This window comes from Schistocerca americana, chromosome 5, assembly GCF_021461395.2.
Source record: "Schistocerca americana isolate TAMUIC-IGC-003095 chromosome 5, iqSchAmer2.1, whole genome shotgun sequence".
Lineage (NCBI taxonomy): Eukaryota > Metazoa > Arthropoda > Insecta > Orthoptera > Acrididae > Schistocerca > Schistocerca americana.
The window spans coordinates 440963694-440979528 of record NC_060123.1 but is presented as its reverse complement, the minus strand read 5'-3'; the positions used below and the strand labels follow the sequence as shown (position 1 = coordinate 440979528).

Sequence of the window (15835 nt, the reverse complement as noted above, 5' to 3'; positions counted from 1 at the left end):
ACTCACTAGGATTTATATTTAGCATCTTCAAGTTTTCATCATCTCTCACAAACCATGAGTGTGCCTAAGATACTTGAACTCAGAGCTTGACATTCTGAGAGTTTGCTTTAGAAGCTAGTTCATCTATGAGCTGTATTCAAGGAAAATGGATACTACATTTGCAGATCAGCAGGGTATTATCATCTAACACAAAAAGCTAGCCATTGGACACAGAGAATTGTATACCTCATTCAAGATAGGCAAGATCCTCCAGAAATTTTAAATTAAAGTGCTTTCCTGTCTACCACTTAAAACCGTAGACCTTCAATTGCTGAAGGATGATTAATTATACCAGAAGGCTGGAGTATACAAATTTCCTCGCCACTGTGGCATGGTTTATATAGGTCAAACTGCACACACTCTGTGGGATAACTTTCCACATAAAATCAACACACTATTCTCCTATTATAACATGTGAAGCCCACCGTTGCTGAATATTTTGCATCCACCAGGCATTATTGAATACAACAACACAACAATTTTGCTTACTCTTAATTCATTTTGGGATTCCATTATTAAAGAGGTCATGGAGATATGCATGACAGAAAATCTTATTGACCAGGACAATACCTATAAAATGGATATTGTGTGGAATCCTATTATTTCCACAGTCTTTTCAGCAAAGACAACAAAATATGCCAAAGACCAAAGAAACTGACAACCCACCAGACAGTTAAGATAAGCAGTCTGCCATCGAGGTCTTGCACTTACATTAAGAGCACAAGCACAAAACATATACTGCTCACTTACATATTGTGTGATGTTGGTAAAAAATGTCACTCATTGACAGCTCAACTGGAACTGTCCCACAGGTGCCCAGAGCAAATATTGAGCATGATAGAATAGTAAATGATGATCAGTTGCACTCCCATACAATCAAGTATTCAGTACACTGGGAAAATTTCTAGAGTCACAATAACTGGTAAATAATACTCTCCTAGTCTTCTCTACCAACTAGATCAAATAGTATCTGAGAAGAGTCCTGAATTATGTACAAAGTGAAAAGTTATCTTTCTTCAGATCATTGCACACCTAACCACAAATTATTGAAATGTCTACACTCTTCACTAGATTTGGCACAACACATATTCCAACATCTAAAGAAATTGTCACTGGAAAACATTTGCCATGCAATGAAGAACATTTACCATACAATGAAGGTGTGGGAGCTACAAATACGTATTTTTCAGACATGCAAGAATTTAATGCCAGTGGTGTAATCAAGTATCTGAAAAATTGTTGGACAAAGTTCAAAACAAAAACCACAACTGCACTAAAAAGTAAGTGCATTTTTGTATGACAAAACAAATCTTTTCGCTGTTGGGTCGAGAAATTTTCACACATTCTTCTCATAGATATAGACATATGATTTTCTAATGTGAGATTCCCTTAAGGGAATGTAATGCAATCATTTTTTTTGACTGACACATCAGAAATGTATTTAATCGTAAAACTTCATATCTCTGTGCTTCAAGAATGTGGTAGTACCCCACAGTCAATTATTAGCGTACTGTTGTCAGTGCAAAGTGGAAGATGTGCTAAAGGAGTGCACCAGATTAGAAGTGAGCACAGTAGCTGAGTGATTTTGGTGGGCCAAAGTACTATCCACAGAGGATATCCATTGTGAAATGCATACTGTATATGGTAAAAACTTGATTTCACAGAAAGATGTAGTATGGGGAAGGGGGGATAAAAAGAGAATCAGTTCATGCAGCTTCCATCAACAGATAAAGTTATGGTTACTCTGTTTTGGGACATGCACGGAGTCATATTGCTCAAATTCTGTCAGTATTCGTCTTACTGTAACACTTTGTGGGAACTACAACAGGACATACACTGCAATAAACCTGGTTCTACTGACAGCACACCCTCACACAACAAGACAAAATCACGGAAACTGCAAACATTCAACAGAGAACATTGGGAACGTCCACCATAGAGCCACAGTTTGGCCACCAGTGCTTTTCAGGTGTCTGGGGCCCCGAACAACCATCTGATAGAGTAACACTTTGAAGACAATGAGGCCATAGCCCAAGAGGTCACTGTTATGCAACAGGTGGCACAGTATAGACTTTCAAGGTTTTGTGAGATGATGGGATAACTGTTTACGTATGCAGGGGAGTGTGTTGAAAGAAAAGATATTTCAGGCTGGTATCCTTAGTGCTGATGTCAGTATCCCTGTAATCCAACTTATTTATTGAGTCACCTTTGTACAAATAAGTCAATTAGTAGATTGCTTCCAACTTCACAGTACTCTGACAGCTAAGGAAATGTGTTCAGATTTTAAGAGTTTAGATAATGTAACAAGGATTACCTGTGTCACAAGAGTAGAGCTGTTACTTGAAGTTTGTCCAGAATTTGTCATTGAAACTACAACCAACTTTGTCATCTGAGAACTTCCTGCTGATGCAGTAACCACCTTCTGTGTAGTTACTGCTTGTGCTGATGTCACAAACTTAACTACTGTGGCTCCAGGATTGGAAGGTGCTCCACAGGTCTGTAGAGTCTGTTATGAAAAGAATAAAATCATTAAGCAAATCAGAGAGTGTGATTCAAAATGACAATATACTTGGTAACTGTGATGTCTGAAAAAGTTGTACCAAAATAGAACAATGAGAAACTTCAGTGAAAATCATTCACACAAGCACATTTCACTGTTTGATGAAACAAAAAAGTATTATTACAAGTGAAGAGACAAGACATAAGTTAAAGTAAAATCTAGAAACAATGGAGTCTAAACTGTCAATAAAATGACTGTGTTCCATATGCTTGAAGGCCTCAGCTGTCAACAAAGGTGAGAAGCAAGTGAATTGTTTTGAGAAATTGTACAGTAAAGTTTCAATAAATTCCGATAAACGAGATGTTTCAAGTACATACTTTGTGATACTTTATTCATGAAGTAATTGTTTTAAAATATTTATAGGGTAAAGATAAATTTTTAAAATCATCAAGCGATTAATCTCTTCAACATTCTTTATTTCTTCCTGACATTTGGGATTGACATTCAGGGCCGATCTCTTGTGTACTCAGTCCAAGATTTCTGGCTGCCATAAACTGCTGTATCTCTTCTCTTACTAACTTGTTTTCAAAGAGAAGCAAGGTCATGGTGACGTCCCACAACTACATAGGGAGTTGGTCATACCTCTTTTGACTATCTCTTCTTTTCTATTGTTGGATTTCCTCCATAAGCTGACAGCATTTGATGAATTGCTCTGTTGTAAGGAAGGAAGATCAGGGTTTAATGTCCCGTCAACAATGATGTCATTACAGATGGTCTGTAGTGACATCCTGTACCAGAAGAGTTTGCTACATGTTTTCTGCGACTTCTTTTATTAACCATGAGATCCTCTCAGCTTCTGTCATATTCAGATGCACAATATGGCTTAGGGCCAAAACATACTGTATGTATGCCTCCACAACCGAGGTCCCTAGAGTACTCCTGTGAGGTGGCACTCAACTCAGTGGCATGAAGTTCCTGATCACTAGTCTTTGTACTGAAGCCATGGATTATATCCCAATCCTGTCGTCAGTCTCTCATAAAGTGAGGGCATGTGACACTGTTGATGTTGATCCATCCATCAGATGGGGACGTTAAGCTCAGCAGCCCCATTTGTGTTCTTCACTGTATTTTACTCTCTCGCTTCTCTCATCATTATCATCATCGCCATTCATCATCATCATCATCATACAATACAAACATAATACTGCACTATTCACCCACTCATCTCACTCACCTGCATTCCACAATACACATACGACACAACTCTTGCATATCCACATGGGAAAGGGACCAATGGGTGTCTCCCAAGGTGATGGGCCCTGTTCTTCTATTGTTATTCTTCTAAGTGGATTTTCTGCTGATTGTTACCAAATGTTTTTTTCAGTTTGGCCTGGAATTTGTTCCAGCTATCAAACTTCCCTTCACTGTCTTGAACCATTCCTGGCCTGTGCCAGCCAAGAAAAAGTACAATTTGAAAAATACATCACGTCATCCCGTATGCTGTATTTGACGACTCAGTTGAATCCTTTCAGCCATTTCATCAGGTCCTGACTAGTGCCTCCAGAAAACGCTGATGGGTGCCTGATGTGCAGGCGACTTGCTGCTGTCTTAGAATCAACTGGTCTCCGACCTCCCACAATCAAGTCTAAATCCTAAAGCAGGGTCATCAATTAAGTTCAACATTTATTACTGAAAGCATGTTTATTGTGGGCACCATAGTAAAACAGAACAGACCTGCTTCCTGGGGGGAGAATGCTGCTATTTATACAAATATCGAATATGCTACAGTACACAAACATTACAAACATATGAAATATTGAGAACCTTCCAGAAATGATAAATACTAAATGAAAAATATTTGTTGGTGATTGGATTTGAGCTGGTAACATGCAGCCGTCCAGCCAGTGATGCCATACTGCACGCAGCACAGGTCACAGTAATATTATCTGTGGATGGTGCTCACAGGTGACAAGGAATTGGGTAGCTGCATCTCACTCAAAAAGTCAGGACACTGGGTGGTTGCTTGCTCTGTTACATATAAACAATACATGATGGTCTTTGGTGCAGCAGATGGCAGAGTGCAATGGTAGGAAGATACAAATGTGTTAACTACAAAGCTCATAATACTCGGATATAATTACAAATGATATTTCCTGGCACATGACCCATACATTTTGAACATTTAAGTGCGAGTTTACGTGAAATTTAATATGTGTAATTTCTCTTTAGCCAATTATGGCCAAATAAAAATAATTCATTGACTGATTCCTACAATGAAGTCATGCAAAATGTCTACTTACGACTTCTGATGAACAAGTGTTTGACAGATGCGTATGGAGTATTATGTTCGAATGCTTAGTAGTTTATCGTATTTTTATATATCCACTTACATTTGGTTAGTAGTTGTCTATCATCAAATACAGAAACAATAAAAACACTTCAAGAGTTTAATTATGTCAATGATAACACTCTTCATATTCCTCTTTTTAGATTGGTTTTAACTTGATTACAATGTCACAAAATGTTACACTGTGTCTTATGAATCAGTCAACCAGAAATTAAATCATAGTGGCAGGTGACATGCTCTCCCTGTCTACAAAGATGTCATTCTGGTACATTCAGAATTAGTAAGAAACAAGTGGTGAGTCTCAAAGTACTCAAACTGGAAGTGCTTCAAATGCCATCAATACCACTGGGCCATCACACATACCAAACACATTGCCAGAAAGCATTGCCATTGGAAAAACTCTGATAAAGTATTAGAAGTGATGCTGGATATAAATGCCTCTTATCACAGAAATACCAGTCAGTTCAACCACGTCAATATTTTCTGTAGTCACAGGCATTGGGACCCTAGTCATGTTTACTTAAAGACTATGCTGGACCAATTTTGGGAAGCTACTGATTGAATGTCAATAGTTCTAAATTTTCATATGTGATGCAGATGTCGTCTATAATGTCACTGAAAACAATCCAAGCTTTGTCTAGAATATTCTTGATCAAAGGGTTGCTGAAATCATTAGTTACGGACAATGGCACTCAGTTTTTGTGACAAGAGTTCCAACTTTTCTGTGCACAAAATGGGATATCACATTTCAAATTGTACCATTGCACCTTTGTCACATGACAAAGCCAACACATCAGTACAATAGGGATAATGCGTTCTTAACTTTTCTTTCACAGGACAGAGGCACTCTGCATGATACAAAACCACCAGCCAAAAAATAGCAAGAAAGACTGTAATGTACATTACTGTAAATGTACTTCTGCATCCACAGACCAAACATACACAACATGCAAGAACGAAGTTTTGCAACCATCGAGCTCTCATTACCATACTGTAAAGGTATCATGGGTTCCAGTCAAAGTGATACAACACTCAAAAACGAAGTACAGTCTCCAAATTAATAATAATGTCACAATGTGACACAGAAACCAAATGAAGCCACACTGTGCCCATGCATATATAGATGGAACTCCTGGGTTTCTTTCTTTTATAGGCTCATACGACTAAGATCTGCCAACGGTCTTGAGGACCTATATTTGCAGCCAGAAGTTGCTCTTGATTTTGTGACATGCGGAGGGGGGCGGGGGAGGGGGGCAGCTGCGGCAAATAAATGATGTCACAGTGGAGATCCACTTCGCACCTCACCCTACAGACACAGACATGGGTGTCGATGTGGCAAATAAGTTTGACCAACTGCCCCCTCACCCAAGTTTTGGGTATGGTTTTTCTTAGGCAAATGTCAGAGGGAGTAACATGAGTGCACCTACCGTAATACACACTTTGACAACCACTGGGAAGCATGAAGCTAATGAAAAATGCCCAGGGTAGGGTTGATGTGTCCTCCCGAAGGTATGAAACAGCTATACATGTGGACATACATCCTCAAATATAGATATGGGGAGATTCATGGCTCCACTCAGTCAATACACAACAGTACCACCAGTACCTCAAGACGGCATCAGGACCACATCTACAGAAGGGTCAAACTAGACATTCTACATGTGACAGTAGTTATCGATCACTGGAGTCACGACTCGACCAGGGTTGAAGACAATCAATGCAAGTGAACAATTATTTCTTGCCAAACACTGTCTTCATACTACAGTTACAGTTTAAATTTTCTATTAATTATTGCTAATCTGTGTAGCCATCTTTTTGCCATAGATGTTGCCTAACCCTCTTTAGCCCTGTGCCGAGCCTGTATACTTGCTGCTTGCAAGCAAGCCAACTCATAACTGCTGCTTTCAATGGTATATGAGTGTCTTCTAGCAGCATTTATGTTGACACAAAGTGTATTTGATGAATACAACAAATACCTTTATTTATAATAAATATTTTTCTGCTACTGCAATGCACTCTTGGTAAGCAATCTCTAGATAGCTAAAGCAGAATTTTGGCTCTCATCTCTCTCCGCTTGTCAAGTGGTTTATTGTCTTTTAAAAATTGACAGTTATTTTAGAAGTTTTCATTCTTTTCTGGGACAATACTTGTAAGAAGATGTAAAGAAAAATTCCAAGCATAAACACTAGATAAAAAAATTGTGCGCAGAAATATGTTGTCTTGGTAATGAAAGCAGTTTACAAACTTGACACAATATGATGGGAATACAAATAATGTTCTTTTGCGAGATGATGTATTAACATTCAGTTTGGATCATAAAAAAAATACAGCACTGACAAATGAAGGTGGAAAGCCACAGTGAAATAACTAAAAACAAAACTACGTGAACACAGATGCATACCAACAGGATAACCTACTACAGGTACATATTTTGTTTATAGTCTTTAAGGTATTTGCATCTTTTTAAAGTCTTCAATTACCTGACTTGGTGTTGGTGGACGAGATGTCACAATGACATATTTTGAACCAGTGTTAGGAGTTACAACAGGTCTGTTTGCAGACGCTCCACCAACCACAAATGTTCTGCCTTGCTGTGTGTTTCCTGAAACATTAAATGTAGTTATTGAATTAACAAATCACACACACAATATTATGAAAAGGTTAGACTGTTACACACAACATAGTGGAAATCTTGAGTTGTAGACAGGCACAACAAAAAGGCTGCTAAACATGCGACCTGTCAGCCAAAAGGCCTTATTCTAAAGCGCACACACACACACACACACACACACACACACGCACACTAAAAAGCACAACTCACACACTTACACTACTGGCCATTAAAATTGCTACACCAAGAAGAAATGTGATGATAAACAGGTATTCATTGGACAAATATATTATACTAGAACTGACATGCGATTACATTTTCACGCAATTTGGGTGCATAGATCCTGAGAAATCAGTACCCAGAACAACCACTTATGGCCGTAATAATGGCCTTGATACGCCTGAGCATTGAGTCAAACAGAGCTTGGATGGTGTGTACAGGTACAGCTGCCCATGCAGCTTCAACATGATATCACAGTTCATCAAGAGTAGTGACTGGCATATTGTGACGAGCCAGTTGCTCGGCCACCATTGACCAGATGTTTTCAATTGGTGAGAGATCTGGAGAATGTGCTGGCCAGGGCAGCAGTCGAACATTTTCTGTATCCAGAAAGGCCCCATACAGGACCTGCAACATGCAGTCGTGTATTATCCTGCTGAAATGTAGGGTTTTGCACAGATTGAATGGAAGGTAGAGCCACGGGTCGTAATACATCTGAAATGTAACATCCACTGTTCAAAGTGCCGTCAATGCGAACAAGAGGTGACCGAGATGTGCAACCAATGGCACCCCATACCATCATGCCGGGTGATACGCCAGTATGGCATTTTGCCATTCGTGCACCCAGGTTCATCGTTGAGTACACCATCGCAAGCGTTCCTGTCTGTGATGCACCGTCAAGGGTAACCGCAGCCATGGTCTCCGAGCTGATAGTCCGTGCTGCTGCATAAGTCGTCGAACTGTTTGTGCAGATGGTTGTTGTCTTGCAAATGTCCCCATCTGTTGACTCAGGGATCGAGACGTGGCTGCACGATCCGTTACAGCCATGCGGATAAGATGCCTGTCATCTCGACTGCTAGTGATACGAGGCCGTTGGGATCCAGCACGGCATTCCGTATTACCCTCCTGAACCCACCAATTCCATATTCTGCTAACAGTCATTGGATCTCGAACAATGCGAGCAGCAATGTCGTGATACGATAAACCGCAATCGCGATAGGCTACAATCCGACCTTTATCAAAGTCGGAAACGTGATGGTACGCATTTCTCCTCCTTACACGAGGCATCACAACAACGTTTCGCCAGGCAGCGCCGGTCAACTGCTGTTTGTGTATGAGAAATCGGTTGGAAACTTTCCTCATGTCAGCACATTGTAGGTGTCGTCACCAGCGCCAACCTTGTGTGAATGCTCTGAAAAGCTAATCATTTGCATATCACAGCATCTTCTTCCTGTCGGTTAAATTTCGCGTCTGTAGCACGTAATCTTCGTGGTGTGGCAATTTTAATGGCCAGTAGTGTATGACCATTGTCTCTGTCCACTGAGGCCAGAATGTGAGCAAACCAGAGTGCAAGCAACTGCGCATGATGGGAAAGGCAATTTGGGTGGAGGATAAGAAAGAGGCTGTGGGAGAGGAGAAAGAGGAAAACCATGGTAGGGGTAGGGGACAGGAAAGTGCTGTTGTGCTGTTTATGGGAGGAACATGCAGGGGACAGGGTAATGCAGCTAGGTGCAGTCGGGATGTTAGACAGAGGGGGCACATGTAGTTGACTCATTTGGGCAGAAAGCACATCCATAATGCTAACAAATTCTGCACTTAAATGTGATTGGCTGTAGCACAGAGTCTGTCCACTGATCACTAATGGACCTAAAGTAATGTATAATGTGTAATATGTTATCACAAACTCTCTAGCTACATGCTTTGCTCCCCCCCCCCCCCCCCCCCCAAAAAAAAAAAAAAAAAATAACTGCCGGGATTTACTTTTCTTCAGTTATAGTTTGTAATACACAGTGATTTCTTGCAGCAGACAACATGTGTGGTCCACTGAATATCTAGTGACAACCACAGTGAAAAAGCACCTACTGTTAAAGTAAAACAGTTTCAAGACATTACCAAATAATGAAGATTACAAACTTCCACCTTTCTAATTTGTTTGATTGAAAAAAAAAAAAAAGAAAAAAGAAAAGGATTAGCTTGAAAACGCATTCACCACAGAAAAGAAGATATGTTTTTAATGGTTCATCAATAAGAAGGTCATTATCACAAGCTCATTTTGCAGAAGGAAATCGGTTGTCCCTCTGAAAAGGAACCATCCTGGAATACTCAAATCTAGGTGGCGAATGGGAAATTGAGTCACTTTCCTCCCAGATATGAGTATAGTAGTGTACTGTAATAGCTCCCAATAAGATGAGGGAACTGAACTTAAAAGGTACCAATGGTAATGGGTCTGTTTTGAAGTCACAATGTTCACCTCATCCACAAGGCAGCATGTTGTAAATGTGCACTGTTTTACACATCATGCATTATCTGGATAATTTTGCACTGTGAGAATAGAAGCTTGTATATTTAAGTAACACACCTCTGCACAAGTTATCAAATCAGCACAATAACAGCAACAACTTCATATACTATCAACAGGTACTAAACAAATGAAGTAACATCCATAAAAATCAATAAACCATACAATTTCAAATGAAAAGGATCTGATATTGTGTCAGTGTTGTATATTTATGCGATTTTATCTAATTACTCAACAAAGCAAACCATAAACTTGGCTGTAGCAGGAACAAATTTGGTCATATGACCAGGTACAGCCGTATTACAGTTCAAAGTAATGCATGTTGTTATCTCACAGTGCAGCATTGAAATTGATCATGGAAAATGTCTTTTGAGGGCAGGGAAGGTGGCTTACTATTACCATTTTTAAAGTAATTGACAATGAGAAGGAGCAAATCATTAATTGAAATGGCAATGGAATATGTCAACAAACTGTGAAAGTAAGTTAATGTTGGGCAAATTATGAAAGAAAGGACAAGATCCTTGACATTAATTTTTTGTAGTATTTTAGAACATATTCTGAATTCAAACAATGAGAAATCTCGAAGAGAATGACCTCCTCCATGCCAACCAGCATGGATTTTGAAAACATTGACCATGTGATACCCAACTCACATTTTTCTCACATGACATCCTGAAAGCCATAGATCACGGCAGTCAGGTAGATGCAGTATTTCTTGATTTCTGAAAAGCATGTGACTCAGTACCATACCTACGCTTATTATCAAAAGTACAATCATATGGGGTATCAGACGAAATATGTGACTGCACTGAAGATTTCTTGGTAGCGAGGATGCAGCATGTTATCTTGGATGGAGAGCCATCAACAGAAGTAGAGGTAACTTTGGGTCTATCCCATGGAAATGTGTTGGGTCACTTGCTGTTCATGTTGTACATTAAAGATGTTGCAGAAAACATTAACAGTAACATCAGACTTTTTCCAAATGATTTAGTTATCTACAACAAAGTACAGTCTGAACAAAGCTGTCAAATATTCAGTCAGTCAGACCTTGAAAAGATTTCAAAGTGCTGCAATGACTGGCAGCTTGCTTTAAATGTTCAAAAATGTGAAATTGTGCACTTCACAGGAAGCAGCTTTGGTTTATTGATAGAATACTAGGGAAATGCAATCAGTCTACAAAGGAGATTGCTTACACATCACTCAAGCGACCCATCCTAGAATATTGTTGAAGTGTGTGGGACCCGTACCAAATAGGACTAGTGGCGGAAATTGAACGTATATAGAGAATGGCAGCACAAATGGTCACAGGTTCATCTGACCTGCTGGAGTGTCACAGAGATGTCAAAAGAACTGAACTGGCAGACCCTTGAAGATAGATCGAAACCATCCTGAGAAAGTCTGCTAACAAAGTTTCAGGAACTGGTTTTAAATGATGACTGCTAGCAAAATTACTAAAACCTGGCACATACTGCTCCCAAATGGATCAAAAGGGTAAGATTAGATTAATTACAGTACACATTTAAACAATTGTTTTCTCGCACTCCATATGTGAGTGGAACATGAAAAAGACCTAATAACTGGTACAGTGGGGCGTACCCTCTGCCATACACTTCACAGTGGTACAGATGTAAATGTAAATGAAGAGTGGGATTCAGGTATCTATGCCAAAGAAGAATAAGCAAACTGCATATAATATATATTCCGCTGATGATGTGGATAAATATAAGGCTGCAATATTTGAAAGATTATAAACAATACAATGACATACTAACTTTGCAAAAAGTCACACTTTAGACACACAGAAATGGACTTCCGAAGCTAGCAAGAAATCTGATCACAATTGTTCTGTTTGTGGAATTTTGTTTCAAGAGGTGCCAGAACGCTAGTCCAAGTGAAAATTAGAGAAAATTGTTGCAAAAAAAAAAAAGGGCATATTACATTAGACTCTTATTTAAAAAAATAAGCACTAACATTAAAGTGGTCAGTGCTTAATTAAAAGAATTTTGGATTAATACACTTTACACAATGAATAAATGTTGGTAAAGTGACAGTGAGTGAAGTGCACTGCTAAACTAAAGTGGTGGTCAACGTTTAATTATTGTGCATCCAGGCAGTGATACACATTTTGTCCTGGAAGTCACATCTCACATATGACTCAAAAATCAAAATTCCAGACTATCATTCATAAATGGACAGCAATTTTTTTAAATACATAAAGACGTAACTTGTTCCAGGATTAACTCCTAAAAGTATAGCCTTTCCTGAAAATGTTCCGTATCACAACAAAGCAGTAATAACAGACATTATCACACAGGTTTAAGACAAACAAAACTTTTGTCATTAATTAAGGAGCACAAACATTTTGTTCCCCTCTGACTGTTACTATACTCGTGCGCGCGCGCGTGCGCCCACACACACACACACACACACACACACACACACACACACACACACACACAAAAGGGAAATATAAAAATTGTGTAAGAAACAGATATGATGCCTTTGTTGCTATAACATTAAAAAAACTGTCACATTAAAAAGTATTTGATGGATGAAAAAATTGAAAATATAATACTATCAGCCTTGCACAGATTCAAATGATGCACTATCATTTTCACCTGTGACTGAAATGGGAACTGACAATCAACAGACTCAGCAGAAGAAGGGGGCAATATCATTGTGGAAGGTAGTTCTATGGATACTGCCAGCAAAGCATTGTGCAACAGCTGCTATAAGAAAAATATACTGAACAGCTGAAGCCTTTTCTAGCATGTGTAACAGCATTCAACTTATAAGACTACTGGAGACTATTACCTCTTCCTCTCTTTTTCTCGGTCATAACATAAAAAGTATTGCCACTTTGGTCACATCTTCAGTTTGCTTTGCCTGATAATACGGTCATCTTGGAACTGGTTTAACATTACCTGCTTGAACCAGTGCTGGTGTAGGACGAGGAGGCTGCAAACTACCAGGGGTTGCTGTAGTAACAGCAGTGGAAGTTGTGAGACATGGCTGTGGCTGCGTCCTCGCTTTGGTAACAGCTGCATGTAGGGCTGGCCCTAGGTATCCAAATTCTGCCCGATATTCATCTAGTACATCAGGAGGCTGCCTGAGTCCCTTAAGAAGCGGTGTCAGCACTTTCTGTACACACAAATTAAAATACTAGAGTATATGACACACACACGAAAGAAACAAGAGCTCATGTAATACACAGACTATTAACTATATCAGACTGCTTGAGCTTCGTAGAAAGTGACAATATAACTAAGAAAAGAAATGCTTTCTTGACATTCAGCAATTATTTACAGTTGAACCTGATTTATGCATAACTCTGTTCTGTGAAAGTCGTATTTATACATTAAGTTTTGTCAGTTCTGGCAAAATATAACTGAAAAAGGTATTACTTGAATCATTATATATATGAAATGCATTTTTACATAATTCATTATTATATGTATCAAATTCCAGTGAAATAAACTGAGTTTTGCCTAAATGTAATGAGCATTGTCATTTGAAAAGACAGGCGGCGCCATAAAGACAAGGAACAGAGACAAATTAACCATAGTGGGCAGCATGGAAACAAAGACATTCCTAGCACTGCTGTTTTCAATAGGAGAGTTCCTTTCATAATATCAATGAGAAGTTAAAAGTTATCAGCTGATTTTTGTTGTTGAACAGTCACTTTCAATCAGCCATGGGGAACAGAAAAAGCAAAAGTTACTCCCTAGATCAGAAAGTAAAATTCATACAAGAGGTGGATGCTAATACACACAAAACAAAATCTGAACTTGCTGCCAACTCAGGAACTGCCTATACCACACTATGTACAGACATCAGCCAAAAACACAGTATGAATGAATTTTTAAAATTCGGTGCAAAATTGATAAAACATAGCCATCAGCAAGAAGTGAGATACGTAGATTTGGAAAAGGCAAGTTTTACATGGTTCCAGAAAAAATGCGCTGCAGCTCTACCGATCACTGGCGACTTGCTGAAAGCAAAAGTGATAGACTTAGCTAGAAATATGAACATCACAGCTGATTTCAAGGCTCCATCAGGATGGTTAAAAGTATTTCAAGATCATTGTGGTATAACAGGGAGAACAATTTCTGGTAAATCAAAAGCTGTGTACGAGGTCACAGTGCAACACTGGATTGAGAAGGTTCTGCCAGGTATCCTAAGGGATTATCAGCCTCAAATCTTTCACAACTTTGACAAGGCCGGTCTATTCTACAATCTGCTTTCTAGTACAGCAGCTGAAAAGGATGACACATGCCATGGAGAAAAGAAAGTTAAAATTCATATGACACTTCTCCTCGCCACACATACAGATGGACCTGATAAACCTCCCCCACTTGTGATAGGAAAATGTTAACAATCCGAGGTGTTTAAAAGGTGTAAATATGAAATCGTTGGAATACAAACCCAATAAAAACTCTTGGATGACTATGATATTAATGGAACAATGGTTGAAAAACTGGAGATTGGAATGGAAACGAAAAAAAAAAAAGAGGACCCATCTTCTTATGGATCGATGAGCAGTACATCCACCCACTAGCTTTTGGAAAATGTTTGAGTGGAATGTTTCGCTCTAAACTATGCCAGTGTTCTACAGCCAGTTGATTTGAGCATTAAAGGAGAATTTCAAAGTTCATTATAGAAAAAAAAAAAAAGACCGTTCAATATTTGATAGAACTCTCTCATGCAGGAAACGAAAATCTCTCCATTAACTTACATCAAGCCATGGAATTTACTTTGGCTGCCTGGCAGCTGGTGTCATCCTCCGTAATCAACAACTGTTCCTGTAAAGCTGGTGCCTTAGTGGAAGGGCCTGCCACTGATGATGATGATGATGATGATGATGATGATGGCGAAGTCTTGTCTGGTAATGGACTAGCTCTATTAAAGGGTGCATATTTCGACAGTTTTGTACATTTTGATCATAATCTCACCATATGTGCAGAACTACAGGATGTGTGTCAACAATGTGGCGATGATCAAGAAGGTGGACCAACTTCAATTGACAGTGATGACTTGAATCTGAAAACATCTAAACTGAGTGAAGTGCAATTGATGTGTGCAGGCATTACATCAATGTGAATACTTGTAGTGAAAAAGATCCGAAATCAAAAATATGTTTGCAAAATGAGGTTTATACATTTAATGCACAAAAAGTGAAACAAGGCAAATTATCTAATTTTTTTAATACAGGGGCAAGTTCAAAATAATGTATTTTATCTTTAATACTATGTCTTTGTTGTTTGTACAGTGCGAAGTACCAAATTACAATACAGTACTTAATTTTCCTAAAGCAGGATCAAATATTGTAATATTTTTTTTCTTTTAATACTGTTCTCTTTCTTTGTAATTTATCAAATTAACACATGTAGCTCCACTGTACTTATTTTTCTCGCTCTAGTGAAAAATATGATGCCTATTACTGTATCTGTATCTGACTTCTAAGTACTTCTGAATTACATGTAATCTTTCTTCTTCTTCTTTGATATACATATAAAACAGGTTCAACTATATTTTCTCAAAAACTGGTTTTTGGCTTCTTACGCTATCAAAGGGTGACAATTGAGATATGGAGCTTGTCGTAGATGAAATTAAAAGACAAATGATCACAGAGGATTAAAACTAATATCATTTGACATCACTAGCTCATTTGCAACTGTTCCAATTGATGAGTGTAGAAACATATAAAGAGACCTTTTGCACAGAAGCTATGGGTTACCATCTCAGACCCCTACTATGTGAAATTTTCCTGGTTAATTTTAAACAATTTTTCTTACATGAAGAGTCCCTATTCACAAAATT

General features: G+C 38.7%; 1 protein-coding gene across 1 annotated transcript in view; it reads right to left on the bottom strand.

The window, feature by feature from the left end:
- LOC124616069 (transcription initiation factor TFIID subunit 6) overlaps positions 1 to 15835 on the bottom strand; it is a 125783-nt gene that overhangs the window by 5646 nt on the left and 104302 nt on the right. Inside the window, exons 9-11 of the mRNA XM_047144306.1 lie at positions 12940 to 13156; positions 7367 to 7488; positions 2354 to 2545 (exon numbers count right to left, since the gene is read on the bottom strand). Coding sequence (XP_047000262.1) covers positions 2354 to 2545; positions 7367 to 7488; positions 12940 to 13156 — 531 coding nt within the window. The remainder of the gene's footprint in view (positions 1 to 2353; positions 2546 to 7366; positions 7489 to 12939; positions 13157 to 15835) is intronic.